This window comes from Schistocerca nitens, chromosome 7, assembly GCF_023898315.1.
Source record: "Schistocerca nitens isolate TAMUIC-IGC-003100 chromosome 7, iqSchNite1.1, whole genome shotgun sequence".
Taxonomy (NCBI): Eukaryota; Metazoa; Arthropoda; class Insecta; order Orthoptera; family Acrididae; genus Schistocerca; species Schistocerca nitens.
In genome coordinates, this window is record NC_064620.1 from 227,523,790 (window position 1) to 227,548,483 (window position 24,694).

The following is a 24,694-nucleotide window of genomic DNA, read 5'->3' on the forward strand; positions in this document are numbered from 1 at the left end:
TTTGATGTTTTAATTTTTTCTGTCAGTGTATACTGTATTTTTGCTTCATTCCATTCACAGCAGTTGTAAACATATTACACAGACACCAATACGTAACCTGCTGCCCTCTTCCTCTCTGTCCAAAAACCAGGCAAGTCTGCTGTCACCGATTTCATTTCCAGTCTTAAACTGGGACAAGGGCAACACTGCTGCTGTGTCTCTGCTGCTTCTCCACTGTAAGAGAACACTGAAAGTGAGGGACAGAGGATAAATATATGTAAGCAACACCAGTTTACCTCGCAATATGATATATTTTCTATGTTAGCGAGCACAAATATAACGAACGACAAGAAGCAGGGCTGGGGCGGCTTGCGAGGCCGCACCTTAGCCAGTGCTGGTCCCACCGACCACAGGAATATTCAAAAAATATCTCTTCTGCACCAAATACTGATGAATATCTAACAGGTAAGTACAATTTAAGTACATAATTAATCAGGTTGGTGACTCATCACACCCTCCTGGGAATGGTACAATTAAACATTTCTAAACTCTGAGTCATATTTAACACAACAAATTGTCTACAAGCTAGTTGTAATAAGTTAAAATTTTCTTTGTGCTTAATATTTCAAGGAATATAGCCAGCATTTGCCCCCTCTTCGACCTCTCCACTGCATACACTAGTTATTCTGGCTCTCCATTCAGAAACTACATAATAGAGACCAACGAGTAATATCTAAGCATCAACATGTAGCTTCAGTTAACTGAGACTGTGAAATCCTTTGAAAACTGTCTTTTAAAAAGGTGGTTTCCAATTTCGCAATATTTTATCGAACATGCCACAGATCTAATGACAGTTGTAAGGTTCAGTAAATAACTAGGTCACATTTTTAGCTTCCACTTGCATTGATTTATGAAAGAAACAGAAAAAAGAAAATGAACTAAACAGTCTGTTGTCACTGTCACAATTATTTTTTTTATCAAATTTGCTTGTCTTGTTGTGTGATTGCCTTCAGAGATTAGGAAATACTGGGAGAAACTTATGGGGAAACTAAAACTAGGTTCAACCTGGAAAGCATAATCTGGTAACTCCTTAGTAGGAGTGACGGCTTTCAAGGCAGAGAAGCGCATTCTACATAACAGACCAAATGAATTGAATTAATCAAGCATATCTTGTGACAGCAGGAAAATCACTACTGTCTCTGCATGCACATTAGAAATTTGACTCCAAAAGCAGTTACCTATTTTGTGCTTGTTTCGTGCAAACCACATCCGTTTAAGCTAATGTGAGTGTACTTGTGGTATCAATTGTGAGAAAATGTGAGATAGAAATATTGTTTGATAAATATGAAAGTTTCTCACTACACATATTTCATGTGTTCATTTAATACTGTAACATCACTGATTATTTACATATTTGTTGTTAAAACTGAAGATCTAGATTACGTATTAGGTATTTCTAGAATTTACATGAGTATGTGTAAACGTACTATTTGGCAGTACACCATATACTTTTTATCACCTGTTCTTGATTCCTTTCATATAGAGATAAACAAAATTTGCACTCTCTTTCACACCACACACACACACACACACACACACACACACACAAATGTTCCCAGATATTCTTTCACAACATTTAAGTACATGTTTAGAGACTTTGAATCAATATAAAAAAACAGAGTTGCTTCATGGCTCACAACCAATACAATATGAAAAACAGGCTTCTAAACAGAAGAATCAGTACCATAAGCACCAGTTAAGACCTTTCATACAATTCAGTCAGAAAAAAATAGCAGCACCAGCAGTGGTCAGGAGGCAAAAACTGGCAACAATTTGACATATCATGTCAATAACTTTTCAGAAACATGAATAGTACTTCAAGTAACAGTACTGTGTCCTCCCTGTTTCAAATCCTTATTACCAGTCTCACAGATAACATTCTTTCGTTAACATACAGCAAGCAACTGAAAAATGGGCCAAATTCATAATGTCAATAATTACCCAAACTTTTTCACTTGATACATCAGGGAATTAAGTGGCATTAATGGAAGAAACATATTTCAGTCACTATTTCATAGCAGGTGACTGTAAGACCACCATATTGAAATTTTTCTGAAGAGCACTTTGTCCCTCCCATTGACCTTCACACGCTACCATGCACAAACCATGGAAAAATTAAAAAAAGAAAATAAACTAGTTGTGAAGTCACTCCGTATGAAACCCCACACCTTTCCTCAGTCTGTCAACTGGATACTAAGCATGATTACAACACATGAACATCTCCCATAAAACTAAGAGCAGGCCCTGAATTCTACTGCAAAGCAAAAAACACAGCCTTTTTAAGGAATAAATACTACATCACAATGTTTGTCATCTTACAGAATTTCTGATAACAGTCATACTTGAGAACCTTCAACCAAGTTATTCTGATTTACAGACAGGAAAAAAAGTAGTGTGCTTTTATGTTACGACAATGGTACACCGCGTCAGCTATAAAAACTATTTTACCTCTAATACAAACAGATATATCATGAACTGCATTCCATCAACTGAGATTTCTGGGTGAGGCATACTTGGGTATGACAACACAAAAGTGAATACTATAACATCAATAACATGAAATTGTGGGGCATTAAATAAAATGACGTTAAACAAAAAGCAACAAAGTACACAAAAAATTCTTCACATTTTTTCTTCACTCGCCTGACACAGTATAACGAAAGAATTAAATAAAATAAAATCTGAGGCTTTTCCAAGGAGATAATAGTATTCTTGTTATCTGTCATTCACGGAAAAAAAGGGGGGAGGGTCAGAAAATGGTGGAGGGGGAGTCATATTAATAAAATGTCCTCTAGTACAATGCCTGTAACTATATACTGAATTTTGAACTCAGACTGTCACTTGACTGGGGAAGGTTATGTAGCAACATCCAAAATAGTTATCACACAAAGCAGCAACCAGGGAAGTCTGCAAAATATGTCCACAATTATAGCTGCACAGCAAACGGATTTGTGGCTCGATGCTCCCGTGTCGCAGATGGTGGAGCTGCCCATTCGGCATCAAATGGATCTCGACGTGTGCCAGAAGAGAAGACATCAGCTGAACCCAGAGAGTGGGCGCGCAGGTGCTGGAGGGGTGGAGCGCGCCGCGGAGGTGTCGATGGGGCCACTGCTTCCACTACGGCACCGAGCCACTGATCTGGTTGTGGGAGACCACTGGCCGGAGCTTTCACAGGCAGTGCCACCGGCTGCCTGCTGCAATACGAAGCAGAGCATGCAAATAAATGCTAATCACTTGACACTGAAAAGCTTCAAATGAATGCATCTAAGCCATAGCCTACTTTGAAATGGTTTCTTTTTTAATTCATTACATGTATATGATGAATATTCAAAGAATTTTTAGCTTCAGTTTCCATTTGTATTCACATTTTAGTTTTATGGAGCCTATAAATGGCTTCTGGGAAATATATAGCAGACAGTCATTTTAAAGAGAAAATTACTGAAGCTGACAAGTATAGTCATCTGTCTAAACTGTGGTGTAAAGTCTGTGACATCTAGTTGCAGAGATATGGTCATAGATTCATACGCACACACAGAATATGCCAGTAACCCTTTTGATCCAAGTTCTCCTGCAGTATTCTTTTAAATTGTTCATATAACTATGAAAATTAAATATCAAGTCTGAAGGTGAGTATCACTATGTTGTGCAGGTGTGTATCTTAAATCTTACGCAAAAATATTAACAACACACTGTACAACTCTTGACAACTACAGGGAACACTCCATTGCTAATGGAGATGTTAACACTTTTGTAGCTGCTAGAGCCAAGTGTCCTACCTACATGACCTGCTGAATGGGGGCAAAGATACTGTCTGTCACAGCAGCACACGGCGGGCTCAGTCTTGCGATCGTTGCAGGCTATGTCCACTGTCAGCTGATCACACATTCCAACACGCAAAAAACTACTCTTCAATCATATTGTTTATAAAATCAGTATTGAACTGTACAGCAACTATGATAGCAGTTTTTGATAACCATGAAAGAGAATGTCAAAACTAATCCTTTCTGTTATAATTTCATCGTTGGCTGGGAAAAATTAGTTTAGAAAAATGGTATGAGCTTTCTTATTTGTGACTGACAAATCCTGTAACTTGAGATTTACACTACCAAAATGAATGAATGTGTGTGTGTGTGTGTGTGTGTGTGTGTGTGTGTGTGTGTGTGTGTGTGTCACCTACAAAAATCTCATTAATATCAAACAAATCTCTCACCATTCTGTGCGCCCCATGGCAGCAAGTGTTGCTGAGAAACTGGTAGGCTAATACATACCCTTTCACATTATATACTTTTCTATCATGCGTACTTTTTAAATTAGGAAGTCCAATTACAGTTACTGGGCCATGTGTGCTGTTACCTGTTCCATGTGGCCTTCAGTGCTGCTGAGGGACTACAAGTGTCCCCTTGAGAGAGAGAGAGAGAGAGAGAGAGAGAGAGAGAGAGAGAGAGGGGGGGGGGGGGGGGGCGAACGCTTGTCTTGTGTACATTAGGAAATCAAATTGTATCTATTCGATCGACAGATAAGCAGAAAGGAAATGGGCAGGTAAAAGCTATAGGGCTTTTATAAACAAGAGCATACTTGGGACCCGGGTTTGATTCCTGATTGGGTCAGAGATTCTCTCTGCTCATTGACCGAGTATTGTGCTGTCTTCATCATTACTCCATCCTCACTGACACGCGACTTGCCGAAATAGTGTCAAATAAAAAGACTTACACCAGGCGGCCGGGCTTCCCACAGGTGGGACTACTGTCCTAGCTACAAGCATTATCATATCTATTTGCCATTAGGTAAAATCAAGCAGTGGAAAATCAAAAAGTGGAAAATCCAGGGTGGAATAATTACAATATCATGAAAATGATAGATTGCTACTCGCTACACATAGGAGATGCTGAGTTGCAGACAGGCACACAAAAGGCTGCTATACATGGAGCTTTTGGTGAAAAGACCTCATACTACAGTGGAAAACACACACACACACACACACACACACACACACACACACACACACACACATTCATGCAAGCACAACTCACGCACACACAATCACTGTTTCAACCTGCCGAGTCCAGTCTCTGTGGCCAGAGACAGTGATCATGTGCAAGAGTGGTGCTTACACGAATGTACGTGTGTTTTCTACAGCAAAAGGATGCCTTTTGGCTGAAAGCTCTATGTATGGCAGTCTTTTTGTGTACCTGTCATGACTCGTCATCTCTTCCACGTGGTGAGTAGCAAATCTATCCTTTCCATAATATCGTCGTTCCACCTGCTGGGCATAAACGTATGCCCTTCGCCAAGAAAGGGTTAAACACCAATGCAAAGTGGCAGAAGGCAATGCAGTTACAATATATACATGAGAGGCATTCTGTTCAACCAATGATACTTCTGAATAGGGGTGTCCTACGCACACCTTTAGTCAATCTTTTTATTATACAACATAACTGGAGCAAAAATAGTTTAAACTAAGAATGAACATGAAAAGGACGACTTTTTAGTGCAAACAATTTGCAAACCTATGTGAATGTCTAACTACAACGAGCGCGTCTTCTAAGTAGGTAAACATATCATGTTATATTGCACCCAGTGGTCTCACACATACTTATCATTGTCAAAACAAAGCAATGAATCCAGAAAAATATCTCTGGCCGAGTACCTAGTCTGTCTTTTTTAAGCTCAGTATTTGAAAGAAAATAAATAAAATATAATACAACATTCTATAAAATGATGAAACAGAATCTCTGGCCAGTACTTGCCTTTAGGAGGTGAAATATCAGTACTGCCAACAAACATATACAAAAACACCACACCTATCATCAGTATTTATTCATTTTTATTTATTTACATTTTCTTTGTGTGGAGCCATCATAATGATGGCTTTTGCAAACATCAGACTTAACACTATGGTTATATTTACACTTATAAAATACACTATATTCTGTAGCTGTTGCTTGTTATGTCTATTTTTTACATTTATCACATTACAACTGATACACTAATACCTCATGTTACAATCACTATCTTAAAATTTGTTGAAAGAATATAAACATTTTTCTATTAGAAACGATTTTAATTTTGTTTTAAAAACATTTCCTGTGTACGTTCTTAGAGCGTTTGGTAGCTCGTTATACCCAATCAAACCATTGATATATGGACTTCTGTCAGTCATTTTTAACGTTGTTCTGTTACGGAAATAGTTACACTTTGTTCTAGTGTTGTGATCATGTACATCACTGCCCTTGATAGCTTATCTTGGTTGACTTATAAAAAATACAACTATTTTGAAGATGTACAGAGAATATATTGTCAGATATTTGTGCTGCACAAACACTTCACGACAGGAATCTCTATTCCCCATCCCATGTATATGTCTTATTGCTCTTTTCTGTAGTAGTAGTAGTAGTAGTAGTAGTAGTAGTAGTAGTCTTTTTAAATGTACGTCAGCTGCACAGCCCCAGAGTTCAATTCCGTAACTGATGAAGGGGTAAAGTTTCTGCCAGGAAGTTTCAAGGGGTAAAGTGTTCCATAATATACCAATTTCAGTGCTTGGCTAGAAACTATCTTTGCGAGCTGGCTGAGGAAATATATGGCACTACTGACTTTTCTGTATACATAATTAATGTGGTATGTCCACCGCAGATTTTCATCAACATACACACCCAGGAATTTACAGTTACCATTTTCTGTTGCAGAGATATTACATACACTATTCATATTGTTGTCGTGAGAACTGCCTGTTTTAAATGTCAGTAGTTGAGATTTGGTGACATTCACCTAGAGTCCCTGGTCATTGAAGTATTTTGTTACTTCTATTCCATCACTAGTAGCACGAGATTCCATATAATAAGATTGACATGTCATCTATATAGCTTAAAATATGGGAGTTAATGGGTTGTGCAATGTTATATATATGAAACTCTTTGCCTCTGTATATGTCTGCTTGTGTCTGTATATGTGTGTACGCGCGCACGAGTATATACCCGTCCTTTTTCCCCCCTAATGTAAGTCTTTCTGCTCCCGGGATTGGAATGACTCCTTACCCTCTCCCTTAAAACCCAAATCCTTTCGTCTTTCCCTCTCCTTCCCTCTTTCCTGATGAGGCAACCGTTGGTTGCGAAAGCTAGAATTTTGTGTGTATGTTTGTGTTTGTTCGTATGTCTATCGACGTGCCAGCGCTTTCGTTTGGAGGGAAACATTCCACGTGGGAAAAATATATGTAAAAACAAAGATGATGTGACTTACCGAACGAAAGCGCTGGCAGGTCGATAGACACACAAACAAACAAACACACACACAAAATTCAAGCTTTCGCAACAAACTGTTGCCTCATCAGGAAAGAGGGGAAGGAGAGGGAAAGACGAAAGGATGTGGGTTTTAAGGGAGAGGGTAAGGAGTCATTCCAATCCCGGGAGCGGAAAGACCTACCTTAGGGGGAAAAAAGGACAGGTATACACACGCACATATCCATCCACACATATACAGACACAAGCAGACATCTCACAAGCAGACATATTTAAAAACAAAGAGTTTGGGCAGAGATGTCAGTCGAGGCAGAAGTGCAGAGGCAAAGATGTTGTTGAATGACAGGTGAGGTGTGAGTGGCGGCAACTTGAAATTAGCGGAGATTGAGGCCTTGTGGGTAACGGGAAGAGAGGATATATTGAAGAGCAAGTTCCCATCTCCGGAGCTCGGATAGGTTGGTGTTAGTGGGAAGTATCCAGATAACCCAGACGGTGTAACACTGTGCCAAGATGTGCTGGCCGTGCACCAAGGCATGTTTAGCCACAGGGTGATCCTCATTACCAACAAACACTGTCTGCCTGTGTCCATTCATGCGAATGGACAGTTTGTTGCTGGTCATTCCCACATAGAATGCGTCACAGTGTAGGCAGGTCAGTTGGTAGATCACGTGGGTGCTTTCACACGTGGCTCTGCCTTTGATCGTGTACACCTTCCGGGTTACAGGACTGGAGTAGGTGGTGGTGGGAGGGTGCATGGGACAGGTTTTACACCGGGGGCAGTTACAAGGGTAGGAGCCAGACGGTAGGGAAGGTGGTTTGGGGATTTCATAGGGATGAACTAAGAGGTTACGAAGGTTAGGTGGACGGCGGAAAGACACTCTTGGTGGAGTGGGGAGGATTTCATGAAGGATGGATCTCATTTCAGGGCAGGATTTGAGGAAGTCGTATCCCTGCTGGAGAGCCACATTCAGAATCTGATCCAGTCCCGGAAAGTATCCTGTCACAAGTGGGGCACTTTTGTGGTTCTTCTGTGGGAGGTTCTGGGTTTGAGAGGATGAGGAAGTGGCTCTGGTTATTTGTTTCTCTACCAGGTCGGGAGGGTAGTTGCGGGATGCAAAAGCTGTTGTCAGGTGGTTGGTGTAATGCTTCAGGGATTCCGGACTGAAGCAGATTCGTTTGCCACGAAGACCTAGGCTGTAGGGAAGGGACCGTTTGATGTGGAATGGATGGCAGCTGTCGTAATGGAGGTACTGTTGCTTGTTGGTGGGTTTGATGTGGACGGACGTGTGAAGCTGGCCATTGGACAGGTGGAGGTCAACATCAAGGAAAGTGGCATGGGATTTGGAGTAGGACCAGGTGAATCTGATGGAACCAAAGGAGTTGAGGTTGGAGAGGAAATTCTGGAGTTCTTCTTCACTGTGAGTCCAGATCATGAAGATGTCATCAATAAATCTGTACCAAACTTCGGGTTGGCAGGCCTGGGTAACCAAGAAGGCTTCCTCTAAGGGACCCATGAATAGGTTGGCGTACGAAGGGGCCATCCTGGTACCCATGGCTGTTCCCTTTAATTGTTGGTATGTCTGGTCTTCAAAAGTGAAGAAGTTGTGGGTCAGGATGAAGCTGGCTAAGGTAATGAGGAAAGAGGTTTTAGGTAGGGTGGCAGGTGATCGGCGTGAAAGGAAGTGCTCCATCGCAGCGAGGCCCTGGACGTGCGGGATATTTGTGTACGAGGGCCGTTCAGAAAGTAACCTCCGGTTGATTTAAAAAAATACACCAAGTTAAATAAAAATATTTTAATATATACATCTTACAACTACATCTTTGCGCTATTTTTCTACATAGTCTCCATAGCGATTGAGGCACTTATCGTATCTCTTCACAAGCTTTGAAATTCCTTCTGCATAAAAATCACCTGCTTGTGCCTGGAGCCAGCCTGTGACCGCATCTTTGAGCTCTTCTTACGGTAACCCAATCTTGCTGTCACTATCTCGTACAAGAGAGTCTTAGAAATCTGTGGAAAACCAGTAGACAACTCCGACATTGAGAAACGTCGATTTTCACGAACTTTTGCATCAACTGTCTGAACGAGTTCGTCAGTCACCAATGATGGTCTACCACTCCTCTCTTCATCATGAATGTTTTCTCGTCCACTTTTAAATAAACGTACCCATTCACGGACAACTCCTTCACTCATAACTCTTGGTCCGTACACGGCACAAAGCTCACGATGAATAGCTGCTGCAGAATATCCTTTGGCTGTAAAAAACCTTATGACAGCACGCACTTCACATTTGGCGGGGTTTTCTATTGCAGCACACATTTCAAACTGCCACAAAAACTAAACTAGCGCAGGTACGACGTTCACTCAACCACGGCTTGATGCCGACTGACCTGTTGAGTGCGTGAACGCACAGATGGCGTCGCTACTCCCCCCACAACCCGCACTGTGACCAATCGGAGGTTACTTTCTGAACCGCCCTCGTATAAGGAAGTGGCATCAATGGTTACAAGGATGGTTTCTGGGGGTAACGGATTGGGTAAGGATTCCAGGCGTTCGAGAAAGTGGTTGGTGTCTTTGATGAAGGATGGGAGACTGCACGTAATGGGTTGAAGGTGTTGATCTACGTAGGCAGAGATACGTTCTGTGGGGGCTTGGTAACCAGCTACAATGGGGCGGCCGGGATGATTGGGTTTGTGAATTTTAGGAAGAAGGTAGAAGGTAGGGGTGCGGGGTGTCGGTGGGGTCAGGAGGTTGATGGAGTCAGGTGAAAGGTTTTGTAGGGGGCCTAAGGTTCTGAGGATTCCTTGAAGCTCCGCCTGGACATCAGGAATGGGATTACCTTGGCAAACTTTGTATGTGGTGTTGTCTGAAAGCTGACGCAGTCCCTCAGCCACATACTCCCGACGATCAAGTACCACGGTCGTGGAACCCCTGTCCGACGGAAGAATGACGATGGACCGGTCAGCCTTCAGATCACGGATAGCCTGGGCTTCAGCAGTGGTGATGTTGGGAGTAGGATTAAGGTTTTTTAAGAAGGATTGAGAGGCAAGGCTGGAAGTCAGAAATTCCTGGAAGGTTTGGAGAGGGTGATTTTGAGGAAGAGGAGGTGGGTCCCGCTGCGACAGAGGACGGAACTGTTCCAGGCAGGGTTCAATTTGGATAGTGTCTTGGGGAGTTGGATCATTAGGGGTAGGATTAGGATCATTTTTCTTCTTGGCAAAGTGATACTTCCAGCAGAGAGTATGAGTGTAGGACAGTAAATGTTTGACGAGGGCTGGTTGGTTGAATCTGGGAGTGGGGCTGAAGGTGAGGCCTTTGGATAGGACAGAGGTTTCAGATTGGGAGAGAGGTTTGGAGGAAAGGTTAACTACTGAATTAGGGTGTTGTGGTGCCAGATTGTGTTGATTGGAATTTTGAGGTTTTGGAGGGAGTGGAGCTGGAAGTGGGAGACTGAGTAGATGGGAGAGACTGGGTTTGTGTGCAATGAGAGGTGGTTGAGGTTTGCTGGAAAGGTTGTGAAGGGTGAGTGAGTTGCCTTTCCGGAGGTGGGAAACCAGGAGATTGGATAGTTTTTTGAGGTGAAGGGTGGCATGCTGTTCTAATTTGAGGTTGGCCTGTAGGAGGATGCTCTGAATAGCCGGTGTGGAAGTGGGAGAGGAAAGATTGAGGAGAGAAAGGGTCCAAGGATTGAGCCCTGTGGTACACCTTGTAATACAGGTTCACTGGTGGACTGGGAGTTCAAGATATTATCATCTAGTTTGTATGACAATTTAGTGCCTCGCTTACAATTCAGCAGGTATGTGGTTAGAAGATTCATGGCTTGATCCCTAATACTGTAAGATTTGAGTTTTTTAAGAAGTACCCGATGGTTTACCGTATCAAATGCTCTTGTCAAGTCCAAAAATATACCTGCAGTCTGCATCTTATAGTCCAACAGACAGTAAACTTCATGGATGAACTGTGTAACTGCTGTGGTTGTACTTAGCTCTTTTCTGAAGCCATGTTGCAAATCTACAAGCAGTTTATGTTTTGTGAAAATTGCACTTAGCTGACAAAGGATAATGCTTTCGAATATCTTACTAAAAGTGAGAATTAATGATATTGGACTATAGTTGGAGACATCTTCCTTACTTCCCTTTTTATACACTGGTTTCATTACACTCATTTTTAGAACCGTTGGATACGTGGTTTCTCTAGTGCTGCAGTTAATCAGGTGAGTAAGAGGTTTAGAGATTTCTTTTAAGCACACTTTAATAATAGCACTGGATACGCCATCCCATCCAGACGAAAATTTTTTCTTTAGCATGTATATTGCCCTGCGAACCTCCTGCTCATTCACTTCCACAAATTCAAATTCGGTACCCTGGGTCAGATGGCATTGGGTCTCTACCTGTGAATCTATAATATGGGTTGATTGGTTGCCAGAAATGTAGTAGTTATTAAAAATATTACATACACTATCTGGGTTTTTTATAATGTTACCATCATGTCTTACGCCGAGTGGTTCCATGTTCATCTTGTTGGGACCTTTCCGGTATTTGTCAATCAGCTTCCAAGATACTTTGGTTATGTTGTCAAACTGTTCTATTGTTTTGCTGTTAATCTTGTTTCCCCTTAGGTTAACAATTTCAGTTTTAAAAGTTTGCTTTGCCCTATTGTATTTTTCCTTGAAAACCTGCATAGTAGTAGCTTTATAAAGCTGGTTTAGATCATGTACTTGCTGCCTGAGCCTAATCAGATTTGGTGGGAGTTTTAGTCTAGGATGACTTCCATTTTGACAGTGTTTAACTACCTTCTGGATTTCTCTGACAGGACAACTATATTCGTAATGATGCAGTAGGGTTGAGTAGAATTCAGTCCATTTCTCATCCTACCCTTTTACCTGGAACACAGAATCCCATTTCTCATTAGCTAGTTTGTCTTTAAGAGGTATTCAGCATTCATTTCTGTAGCACAATTTTTGTTATTTTAGGCACGACTAAATTTATGTATTCTATTGCCTGACACAATTGGTCAGAATAAAGAAAATCTAAGTTACTGTAATTTACCTTATCTATAACATCTTTGTTGATTATGGCCTAATCTACTCTAGTGGAACATGTGCCTGTTACTCTGGTGGCAGAGTTCACTATATTTACAAGATTGTATTAGGTCACTACATCACTGAGTTTCCAGTTTACTATACTATTTGAGTTTGCATCTATATTAAACACACCTAATATGGTAAGGTCATTAGAACTGGCCTGACCAACAACACTACTAAGTTTATCCATTAACAGCATTATATCAGCATTTGGTGGCCTATATACGCCAATCACTTTATGCTTTTTAACTTAAGATCGTTACTGTGGAGTACAATACCTGTCATTTCAATTGATCCTTCTTTGGTGTGGTGTTCAAGAAAGAAAATTTTTTTAGCTTCTATATCCTTATTAACATAAACTGCCGCACCACCACCTTTATGGTTTTGCCTACAATAACTATTTGCTAGTATGTAACCTTCTAATCTATAATATATTATTTCACTGCATTATAGACCATGTTCCATCATTACTAGTACATGTGGCAAGTGTTCCTCTATGAATATTTGTAGTATGTCTAGTTTGTTTCCGAGATATTGCACATTTACGTGCATTACCTTTAAGGGTGTTATCCCTTCTTGTTTATTTACTATCTTGCACGAATCAAAATTGTTTGTGGGGTATTGATAGCAACGATGCCACGGCGTAGGTGCAAGTTCATAAGTTGGAACTACGAGACACCGATGACAGTGCACTCTAGCAGACGCTGTTTATCTCTACGAGTGCTGCTGCAGATTCTACCCATTTGATTCCTAGGAGACGACCTAGCAACATTGTTTCTATTTCACAGTGGGCAAACCACTACTTGTATGCAAAGTTAAGTAAAGGTGATTTTAGTTCACACTGTAGCGCCGAGAGTTCTACCTCACCTACTCGCTTCCTTCATTCGACCAACCTTTCAGTTTTCAGGAGCAGACCCACGCACCACCTTCCAGGAGGGATACAAAAGTTTGAGTCACACTTTTTACGACATTTTGCATACACTGGTATTTTAGAACTGTCCTGCAATGACTGATCTCTTATTTCACAGCCTGGCTTTTCTTTGCTTGAACATGACTCGGTCATATCCGACATACATCCCTGAAAACTATTACTGTGGTCCTTTATTCTAAAAAGAAGTCTCGTGGTTGTAGCCCAGAGCAATTGGAGCTTCCTCCACGCTGTCTTTCTCGCACAGTTTGCTTATGCGGGAAACTAGCTTGGCCTTCCCTTTCCTGTTTAAGTGGAATCTGTGTTGTGTGTGTTCATCACGACCCATCTTACTTAAGTCTATCAAATGTACATGGCTACATTTATCACACAGTTATCTTTAGCTCAGAATTGTAGTGTCGAATCTCTTTGTTTACAAATGACCACAGTGGTAAATCATGTCGCACTGGCACATTTGTGATGACAATGTTCATTTGAAATAGTACATCTACATCTACATCCATACTCTGCAAGCCACCCGACGGTGTGTGGCGGAGGGTACCCTGAGTACGTCTATCGGTTCTCCCTTCTATTCCAGTCTCGTATTGTTCATGGAAAGAAGGATTGTCAGTATGCTTCTGTGTGGGCTCTAATCTTTCTGATTTTATCCTCATGGTCTCTTCACGAGATATACAGGGTGTTTCAAAAATGACCGGTATATTTGAAACGGCAATAAAATCTAAACGAGCAGCAATAGAAATACACCGTTTGTTGCAATATGCTTGGGACAACAGTACATTTTCAGGCGTACAAACTTTCGAAATTACAGTAGTTACAATTTTCAACAACAGATGGCGCTGCAAGTGATGTTAAAGATATAGAAGACAACGCAGTCTGTGGGTGCGCCATTCTGTACGTCGTCTTTCTGCTGTAAGCGTGTGCTGTTCACAACGTGCACGTGTGCTGTAGACAACATGGTTTATTCCTTAGAACAGAGGATTTTTCTGGTGTTGGAATTCCACCGCCTAGAACACAGTGTTGTTGCAACAAGACGAAGTTTTCAGCGGAGGTTTAATGTAACCAAAGGACCGAAAAGTGATACAATAAAGGATCTGTTTGAAAATTTTCAACGGACTGGGAACGTGACGGATGAACGTGCTGGAAAGGTAGGGCGACCGCGTACGGCAACCACAGAGGGCAACGCGCAGCTAGTGCAGCAGGTGATCCAACAGTGGCCTTGGGCTTCCGTTCGCCGTGTTGCAGCTGCGGTTCAAATGACGCCAACGTCCACGTATCGTCTCATGCGCCAGAGTTTACACCTCTATCCATACAAAATTCAAACGCGGCAACCCCTCAGCGCCGCTACCATTGCTGCACGAGAGACATTCGCTAACGATATAGTGCACAGGATTGATGACGGCGATATGCATGTGGGCAGCATTTGGTTTACTGACGAAGCTTATTTTTACCTGGACGGCTTCGTCAATAAACAGAACCGGCGCATATGGGGAACCGAAAAGCCCCATGGTGCAGTCCCATCGTCCCTGCATCCTCAGAACATACTGGTCTGGGCCGCCATTTCTTCCAAAGGAATCATTGGCCCATTTTTCAGATCCGAAACGATTACTGCATCACGCTATCTGGACATTCTTCGTGAATTTGTGGCGGTACAAACTGCCTTAGACGACACTGCGAACACCTCGTGGTTTATGCAAGACGGTGCCTGGCCACATTGCACGACCGACGTCTTTAATTTCCTGAATGAATATTTCGATGATCGTGTGATTGCTTTGGGCTATCCGAAACATACAGGAGGCGGCGTGGATTGGCCTCCCTATTCGCCAGACATGAACCCCTGTGACTTCTTTCTGTGGGGACACTTGAAAGACCAGGTGTACCGCCAGAATCCAGAAACAATTGAACAGCTGAAGCAGTACATCTCATCTGCATGTGAAGCCATTCCGCCAGACACGTTGTCAAAGGTTTCGGGTAATTTCATTCAGAGACTACGCCATATTATTGCTACGCATGGTGGATATGTGGAAAATATCGTACTATAGAGTTTCCCAGACCACAGCGCCATCTGTTGTTGAAAATTGTAACTACTGTAATTTCGAAAGTTTGTCTGCCTGAAAATGTACTGTTGTCCCAAGCATATTGCAACAAACGGTGTATTTCTATCGCTGCTCGTTTAGTTTTTATAGCCGTTTCAAATATACCGGTCATTTTTGAAACACCCTGTATGTAGGAGGGAGCAATATACTGCTTGACTCTTCGGTGAAGGTATGTTCTCGAAACTTTAACAAAAGTCCGTACCGAGCTACTGAGCGTCTCTCCTGCAGAGTCTTCCACTGGAGTTTATCTATCTTCTCCGTAACGCTTTCACGATTACTAAATGATCCTGTAACGAAGCGCGCTGTTCTCCGTTGGATCTTCTCTATCTCTTCTATCAACCCTATCTGGTACGGATCCCACACTGCTGAGCAGTATTCAAGCAGTGGGCGAACAAGCGTACTGTAACCTACTTGCATGTCTTGCCTCATAAAAGTACGTACTAGCCAGTGATTCAATATCACTATTTCATAGTTTTATCAACTGAAATTTCCTTTCAATACAATAACACAAATTATGTAGTTTAATGAATAGAGCACAACTAAAGCTGCTTTCAAGTAATTTTCAAATATATACCATGTCTTGTCACTCAAATAGCTGAAGAAATCATTAATGCTTAGTATGTGTTAAAATCTGGGTAAAAGCTCTATCAATTCAGTAAAATAAAAACAATTCCATTTCATGGTAATAAAAACTAAATAAAATACAAATTATTCCACAGTTTTTCAAGTGTATCATAACATAAAACTAGGACAAGGAGTCTTACCAAAGGCTCAGTGTGTAAAACAATTCTGTCAATGGACAGAACTCTCTAAAAACTCAAGACGATTAGTGTTTTACGTCAAGTAAACAAAGTAAGTCAAGTTAACAAAGTAATCTCTACATCAGATTACAACAGCCATGTCATAATATTGAGTAGCAAGTTATCACCTATTACCTGAAGTGAACAGTTGGTAAAATTTCAACTTCAGCTGACACTTGCGTACTCACATATCAATGAACTGACTATTTTACTACAGGCATTTTATTGTCATTAAATATATATATGAGAGTGGTTTGATAAGTCTGGTAAATTTCCATGGAAGCATGGAACATTTCTATTGGGCTTGATTATTCCAAGGATCATATAAAGAACTTTAACAATGTAGACCTACAGCACGCAGCTCATTGTTGACAGCCATCTGAACTTTCGATTGGTCAGGGTGTCGACTGCGACTGAAAATAGAGAAAACAGAGTTTTGTGCAATTATTAAACATTTTCATTTGAAGGGTTGGACTGCCGCAAATCAAAACAGAATTGGATAAAGTTCACCTGGATTCTGCACCATCATTGGAGACCATATACTTCTGGATTAATGGAGTTAAGCACGTTGGGTCATGCACCAAAGACGAAGTGGGCTTCCACCTTCCAAATGAGGCACCACAAAGGACACCACTGACAAAATCCATAATATAGTAATGCAAGACTGCCAAATAAAAATTCAGGAGATAGCCATCTCAACTGAGCAAGTGCATAATATTCTCCATGGAGAACTGGCTATGAAGAAGCTGCGTGCAAGGTGGGTGCCATGACTGCTCACAGTCGACAAAAAGTACATCTGACACAACACAATGTCTGACAGTGTTTTTGTGACAATTTCTGAATGCTGATGAAACCTGGAACCATCATTAGATGCAAGAGTCAAAATGGTAGTCAAAACAATGGACAAAGGCTGGTAAATTCTTTTGGATCCCCAAGGAATAATCCTCACAGATTAACTGGAAAAAGGCAGAAGCGTAACTGGAAAAAGGCAGAAGCGTAACTGGAAAAAGGCAGAAGCGTAACTGGGCACTCTTACGTACCTGCCAACTTTCAAAAACAGAAATTCAGAAGATCCCAAATCGCAAAAATTTATCGTGTGCATGCTTCACAAGTTGTTCAAACATAGCGAGATAAGACTATATAGAAAGAGATTACAAATAATGTTAACACATAACTTGTAGGCTACATCTTAAGATCATTATTTTCAAACTCTGAAGTTAGGTACTTACGCAAGTTACACACTGACGAGTGTTCATTTGTTGTCACTTAACACTGGCAACAGTTCACACACGATACAAAAATGAGATCTTCTGCACGTGTCTTGCAAGGCACTATATGAATGACACTGTCAAAACTACTAAACTGAACATTTATTTACACTTATTTACATATTTTTCTCAAGTTCACAGAGCACTGGCTATATTCCATCACAGGTTGCAGAGGAGAGATGAAGGTGGGTAGCTTTCTTCATTTTCTTCAGAAATTCTGAAGGAAAACTACGAGGGTGGTTAGAAAAGTTCTCGGGATCACCATGAGAGGTCAGCGCTAGAGCAACGAGTTGTTCACGTGATATTCATTGAACTGTTGCCTGTAAACAAGTTCCAGTGCTTTTGGAAGAGAGCTATGGCAGTGACATGGCTCTGTTGTTGTTTCCATGTAGTGATTTGTGAAGATGGAAAAAAATAGAGATTCGAGCAGTGATTACGTACTTCACAAAGAAAGGTACGAAAGCAAAGGACATTCGTGCCGACTTCCAGAATACACTGGGGGACTCTGCTCCTTCATATTCAACTGTTGCCAAGTGGCCAAATGGCCAAATGAATTTAAATTTTGTCGGAAGAGCTTAGACGACGATCCACGCAGTGGTCAGCCAAGATGTGTCACTACTCCAGAAATCATTGCAAAAATGCACAAAATGGTCATGGAGGATTGCTGATTGAAAGTACGTGAAACTGGTCACACTTGCCAGATGTCATCTGAAAGGGTAATCACTGATTAACTGAAGAATTGAAAAAATTATCTGCAAGATGCATGCCGTGGCTCCTGACAGTGGATCAAAAATGCACGAGACTGGACATACCAGAACAATGTTTGGCCCATTTTAGAAGAAATGAACAAGATTTTTTGCGCTGGTTTGTGACCACAGATAAAACTTGGGTGCACCACTATACCCTAGAGACAAAACAACAGTAGAAGCAGTGGAAACATGCTGATTCTCTGCCACCAAAGACAGCCAAGACAATTCCTTCGGTGGGAAAGGTCATGGCATCAGTGTTCTGGGACGCGAAGGGGATTCTGTTTGTAGACTATCTCCCCACTGGGCAAACAATTACTGGAGAATACTATGCTAACCTCCTGCACAAATTGCAACAAAAGATACGCAAAAACAGGCCAGGTTAGCAAGGAAGAAAGTCATCTTCCATCAAGACAATGCATGCCCGCACACACAAGCTGTCGCCATGGCAAAATTGCACGAACTGAAGTATGGATTGATGCCACACCCATCTTATTCACCTGATATGGCACCATCAGACTTCCATCTCTTCCCAAAACTGAAAATTTTTCTAGGTTGACAAAGATTCGCTTCAAGTGAAGAATTGATAGCTGGAGTTGACAACTATGTGTATGCCTAGAGGAAACTAATTTTCAAGATGGGACCAAGGCACTGGAAAATCGTTGGACCAAGTGCATTAATCTACAAGGAGACTACCAAATCAATGAAAAAAGTTTCAGTGATGTAAGTACCTTTTTTCTATTCATTCTGAGAACTTTTCAAAGCACCCTTGTATTCATGTAACATGGACTAGTGCTTCTTGTTTTCAAAACAGAAATGGATCCCAGAGTTTCAATCAACATGGAGGACCTGAAGTGATTGCGATTCTTCTTCACCAAGCTGAACACACGCTCACTCTCAGCACTGCAGTGCAGTAGAGTCAAAACAGAAAGCACTAGCCCGGATAACCTATCATATTTAGGAACACCATCAGCTCCACGAATGCTCATCAAGCGAGCCCATGTGGTATCATCTGTCAAGCTCTCGCTCTCAACAGTAGCAGAGTCATCAACCTGCAGAGTGACAAACTGGCTCTGAAGCACATTCACTGTGTCCTCAGCTGACTCACTTCCCTTCCTCGGCACCAATGATGTTCTACTGTAGAAAACTTGGCATCCTCAATTTTGGAAACTTCTGCAACCTTTGCATGCTTCAGTACTTCATCGCTGATGGGAAATTTGTTTATAATATAATCACATGCAGAGCAGAAGTAAGCCCTGACAGATGAAAAGAATGTTGATTTGTCTTTATCATTACGTTTCTTCACCAAATTCATTGTCTGAATGCAAATAACTAGATCATCATTGTCTCTCTGATACTCAACAAGATAGTACTGAACTTTCTGTAACAAGGAACTCTTCATAACTTTAGGTTTAACAAACCTGGAAAGAAGCTGCTGTAATAGGTTCATCATTAGTTCTAACAGTTTATGAATTTGAGGAGAAGCACTCTGAAGTGCAGAACTGAGTTTCTCAAATACAGGAATGACAGTACACAGGAAATCACAGTATGCCTTGTTTAAGCCTGAAGAGAGAAACAAACAGTTTTTCTTCAATGGTTTGAATGATGATGTTCTCCAGAACAGAAGTATCAAATTTTGTGGCAGCTGCAAATCTCTTGGAGGCAACACCAATTTTAATGACTCGATAGCCTTCCTCACTCCATGGTCTTTAGAACCACCAAGCTCAGCTTTTGGGATTGTAAATAATGTTAAGCTACTTGATGCACACTGAGCACTAACACACACCTCATCTTTAAAGATCCTAACTAATGGATCCCGCTGCTCCAGTCTCTGCAGACACTTTCCTAAAGATAGCCATCTTGTGCAGACACATTTTAATGTCTTCTAGTTTTCTTGTCACGAAGCTCTTGAAACTTCTTAAGGAGTCCCTTCCCCTCACAGCTTTTTTCTAAATAATAGAAGACGTTGACTAAAAGTTCATCAGTCTTAACAGGCAAACTGCTTGCACCTTTCTCAGCAGCCAAGTTAAGCAAATGACATGAGCAACTGAGCACAAAGACATATAGCTGTGCTTCCCTTAAAACAGCAGCAACCCCATTTCTCTTTCCAATCATGACTGCAGCATTGTCTGAACAGAATGCTACACAATTTTCAATTGTCATTCTGTAATACTCCAACTGTGAAAGTAATAAATTCCCAATATTATGTCCCGTTGAATCGCACACCAAGGCCAGGATAGACAGCACCGAAGTAACTATCTTTTCCTGCTTTTCCTCAAAATTTCTTAGCATCACTGTCATTGCTCCCACCTGTAGCTAAAGTTAATAGTTCACATTGCATGCAACTAGTGAGTTTATTTCTTGAATCTTTAGCCATTTCTATGAAAATATGTGAACTCTTTGTACAACATCAACCACATTTCTGGACCAGAGAAAATTTTCTTAAAAAGGGCACCAGCATGATCAGCAGCAGATAACAGAATATTATGTTCAATTAAAAATGAAGTGAACAAACATTCTGCTCTTATTACATCAAGGTCAGCTCTGCTCCTATTACATCAATGTCAGCTCAAGAATTGGTAAGAAATGAAACAATTTTCCTACCGCTATCCTTCATTTTGGTATTAGAGATGTGTTTAATGGATTTAATATGATTTATTAATTCAGTTCTTCCCCCATGAGAAATGTTTATATCACACGAACACACGGAACAGAATGCAAATGTTTTACTTTTCCACGATTGCATAATACACCCAAATTCAGCAGAATATGCATCCCTGAAAGACGGATGACGATGTTTCTTAGTTGAACTCATCAAGAAAACACTAAATCACACAAGAATTCATGATACAATTGCACAAATACCAGAACCATAGCAAACACCGAATAAAACCAAGCATGAATAAAGCTTTCCCGCCAACATGCAGTTCAAGCCCAAAGAGTAACCAGCGATCATCTGTGAGATGTGGTTACTGATAGAACATTCAATGACTTTCGCTGGCAGTGTTTCAAACACGCAGAGTTAACGACAAAAGCGCAGCGATATTCTGTGAGAAGGGATTATCGATAATATTATCAGTTCACTTTCAGTCGAATTTCAAACACTCGCTATTATTGGTCAAAACTTAAATGCAATATAAATGCAGAGGGTGGAAACAAGCCCAGGAGCTGAAAATGTGGAAAAAAAAAATGATGTTCACTCAGAAAACCGGACAACTACCCCAAAATCTGGAAATCTTTCGGGAAAACCAGAAAACTTGGCAGGTATGCCATTACGTTTATTGTTTGATTGTTTAAAACTTATGTTGGCTGAAAAAAGACCATGATGGCACACAAAAATGTGCTCTTTCACCAGAATAATGCACTATTCTATATATCAGTGATAACTTTGACAGAAGTGCATGATTTGGGCTCTGAATTGGTTGCTCATCCACCCTATTCACCAGACTTAGCCCAAACTCTAGCTTGATGGGAAGAAATTTTCATCAAGTGACGAAGTGTAAGTTTCAGTCACCAAGTATTTTGCGCAGTCTGACAGAACTTATCTTCCCATGGGACAAAAAAGCTGCACAATCACTCAACCAAGAGTACACCACTCAAAGGAGACTATGTCAAGAAGTATGGTGAGTTATTTACAAAACGAACATTTTCTTCGTGCTTATTTATCAGACTTATCAAACCACCCTGGTATGAGATCTTAATTTCTCTTCACAAGGAATTCCCCAATGTTAAACAGTGCAGGGAAGTCAGTAAACTGCCTATCTTAAAAAATTTCAACAGAAATGTGTAACGTACGGGATGTTGTGTAGTGCTGTCTATTATGACTACATCATTTGTGCCTATGATGCCAAACACTTCAGTAGATACTATTTAGTCACATGGTTATTACTAGTAGACAAGTTCTGGCTGCTATTTACCATCAGGAGGTCAAGTGTGTAGTACTGCCAACAATAACAAAAAAAGTGAGAGAGACACAGTAATTTGCTACTTTGCTTTCAGAACTAATAGTTCCTTTGTTGATGAGGAGAGTGGGACAGGTTGGAAAAGGTTAAAATGGGAGGGCAGGTCACTTAAGCCCCAGCAGTGAGGGAAAGAGTAGACGCTGCTGGGTGCCTCTCAACCTAGCACCCCAGTGACCTACCCTCTCCTTTCAGTGTCGTCCAACCGGTCACACTGTCCTCCCCAATGAAGGAACTATTAGTTCTGAAAATAACATGCTGTGTCTCTTTCATTTTTGTGTGTCTGTTAGCAGTACTAATTATTTCACCTCCAGAAGGTAACTATCGGCCAGTTATTCTGTCTCTTAATTTACTGGTTTTCTCGACTGTTTACGACTGATCTTTTGTACCAAGATCCATAAACTCCAAACACACCCAAATAACGTTCTTTAGCCCCTTCCCTGATTGGGCTGCCACAGCTAACAGTTGACACATACAACATACCACAATGGCACATTCATCTGGGAACTATGTACCGGAACTGACACTCTTGTGCAGCAGTGAGCTTCATGATGAGATTATAAATCTGTTTATGTGTACTGTGCTCTCAAATACATAAACTTTGCAACTGCACTATTCTGGTCACTGAAGATGACTGATGCACGAGACAGTCGAAAAGTCAATTTGGTAAAAGAAAGGATGTCATGTCAGGCCACATCAAACCCATCAGAAAAGTGATGACCAAAACAAAGTAAGTTTCAGTACAACATAGCCTAATGCCCAGAGATATTTTACTCAAGTTGGCACTGGCCATGGAAGCTTTCACACTTGTTTCCACAACACATCATTAGACACCACAAGTGAATACTTCCTTCTTCTTCATTCTGAGAAATATGCAGCTACAGTCTGAAACTGCTATTCTCTGACAAGCAACAACTGCCAAACAAACTTACAATCAAGTGTAGCTTTAGGAAGGATTTGCTATTCAAAAACAGTGTATTTCAAAAACATAAGTGAATTAATTGTTCGGTTTATTTACAGAGCTCGACCAATAGTCCCTTATTGCTACTTACGCCGGTGATGGAGTGCCCGTGCGAGGGGGAACAGCAGGTGCTGCAGCCGGCGAGGCAGTCACAGCTGGGACCGGCACCGGAGATGCCGCAGAAACAGAAACTGGTGCAGTGTGAGTGGCTGCTGTTGCGGGAGGGAGTGCAGCTGCTGCCGGCAGCGCCACGGCCGCTACGGCTGGCAAGACGGCCGGTGCAACAGATGACACCGTGCTCATTGCCGTGCTGCTGTTGGCTTGCATTGTCACCCCACCTAAGTAAATGTTCAGTACATCAAAAACTATTACTGCCCAATACTGCCTATAGTGCAACAGTTTAACAAATAATTATTCTTCCTTATCATCATCCACAACAGAATATGAATGGTGTTATGCAATACACTACATCTACATCTGCATCTACACTTTGTAAGTTACAGTGAGGTGCATGGCAGAGGGTAGGTTGCATAGTACCGGTTAATAGGGTTTCTTGCTGTTCCACTCATGTATGGAGCGCAGGAAGAACAAGAGCACGGTATGAACAATTGTTTGAATGCCCCTGTGCCTACAGTAATTATTCTAACCTTATTCTCTCACAATCCCTATGTGAGCAATATGTAGGAGATTATATCACTTGAGCAACCCTTTAGAGCCAGTTGTTGAAACTCTGTTAGTAGGCTTTTCCGGGATAGTTTACGACTGTCAGTTCAGTTCATTCAGATCTCTGTGACACTCTCCCATGGATTAAAAAATAACCTGTGACCATTCGTGCTGCCCTTATTTATATACGTTCAATATCCCCCGTCAGTCCTATCTGGTACAAGTCGCACACACCTGAGCAATATTCTAGAACCAGTTGCCCGAGTAATTTGTAAGCAATCTCTTTTGTAGATTGATTGGCACTTCCGCAGTTGTTGTTTTTGTCTTCAGTCCTGAGACTGGTTTGATGCAGCTCTCCATGCTACTCTATCCTGTGCAAGCTGCTTCACCTCCCAGTATGTACTGCAGCCTACATCCTTCTGAATCTGCTTAGTGTATTCATCTCTTGGTCTCCCTCTATGAATTTTACCCTCTGTGCTGCCCTCCAATACTAAATTGGTGATCCCTTGATGCTTCAGAACATGTCCTACCAACCGATCCCTTATTATAGTCAAGTTGTGCCACAAACACCTCTTCTCCCCAATTCTATTCAATAACTCCTCATTAGTTATGTGAGCTACCCATCTAATCTTCAGCATTCTTCTGTAGCACCACATTTCGAAAGCTTCTATTCTCTTCTTGTCCGAACTATTTGTCGTCCATGTTTCACTTCCATACATGGCTACACTCCATACAAATACTCTCATAAACAACTTCCTGACACTTAAATCTACACTCGATGTTAACAAATTTCTCTTCTTCAGAAACACTTCCCCAGTATCCTACCAATAAACCGAAATCTACCATATGCTTTACCCACAACTGAACCTATGTGATCATTTAATTTCGTATGCCTACATCGTGCTACAGCCAGGTATTTGT

General features: G+C 41.2%; 1 protein-coding gene across 1 annotated transcript in view; it reads right to left on the reverse strand.

The window, feature by feature from the left end:
• Positions 1 to 270: 270 nt before the first annotated feature.
• LOC126194758 (protein numb) overlaps positions 271 to 24,694 on the reverse strand; it is a 252,370-nt gene continuing 227,946 nt past the window's right edge. The window contains exons 11-12 of the mRNA XM_049933040.1: positions 23,202 to 23,448; positions 271 to 3,233 (exon numbers count right to left, since the gene is read on the reverse strand). Coding sequence (XP_049788997.1) covers positions 2,966 to 3,233; positions 23,202 to 23,448 — 515 coding nt within the window. The 3' untranslated portion in view covers positions 271 to 2,965. The remainder of the gene's footprint in view (positions 3,234 to 23,201; positions 23,449 to 24,694) is intronic.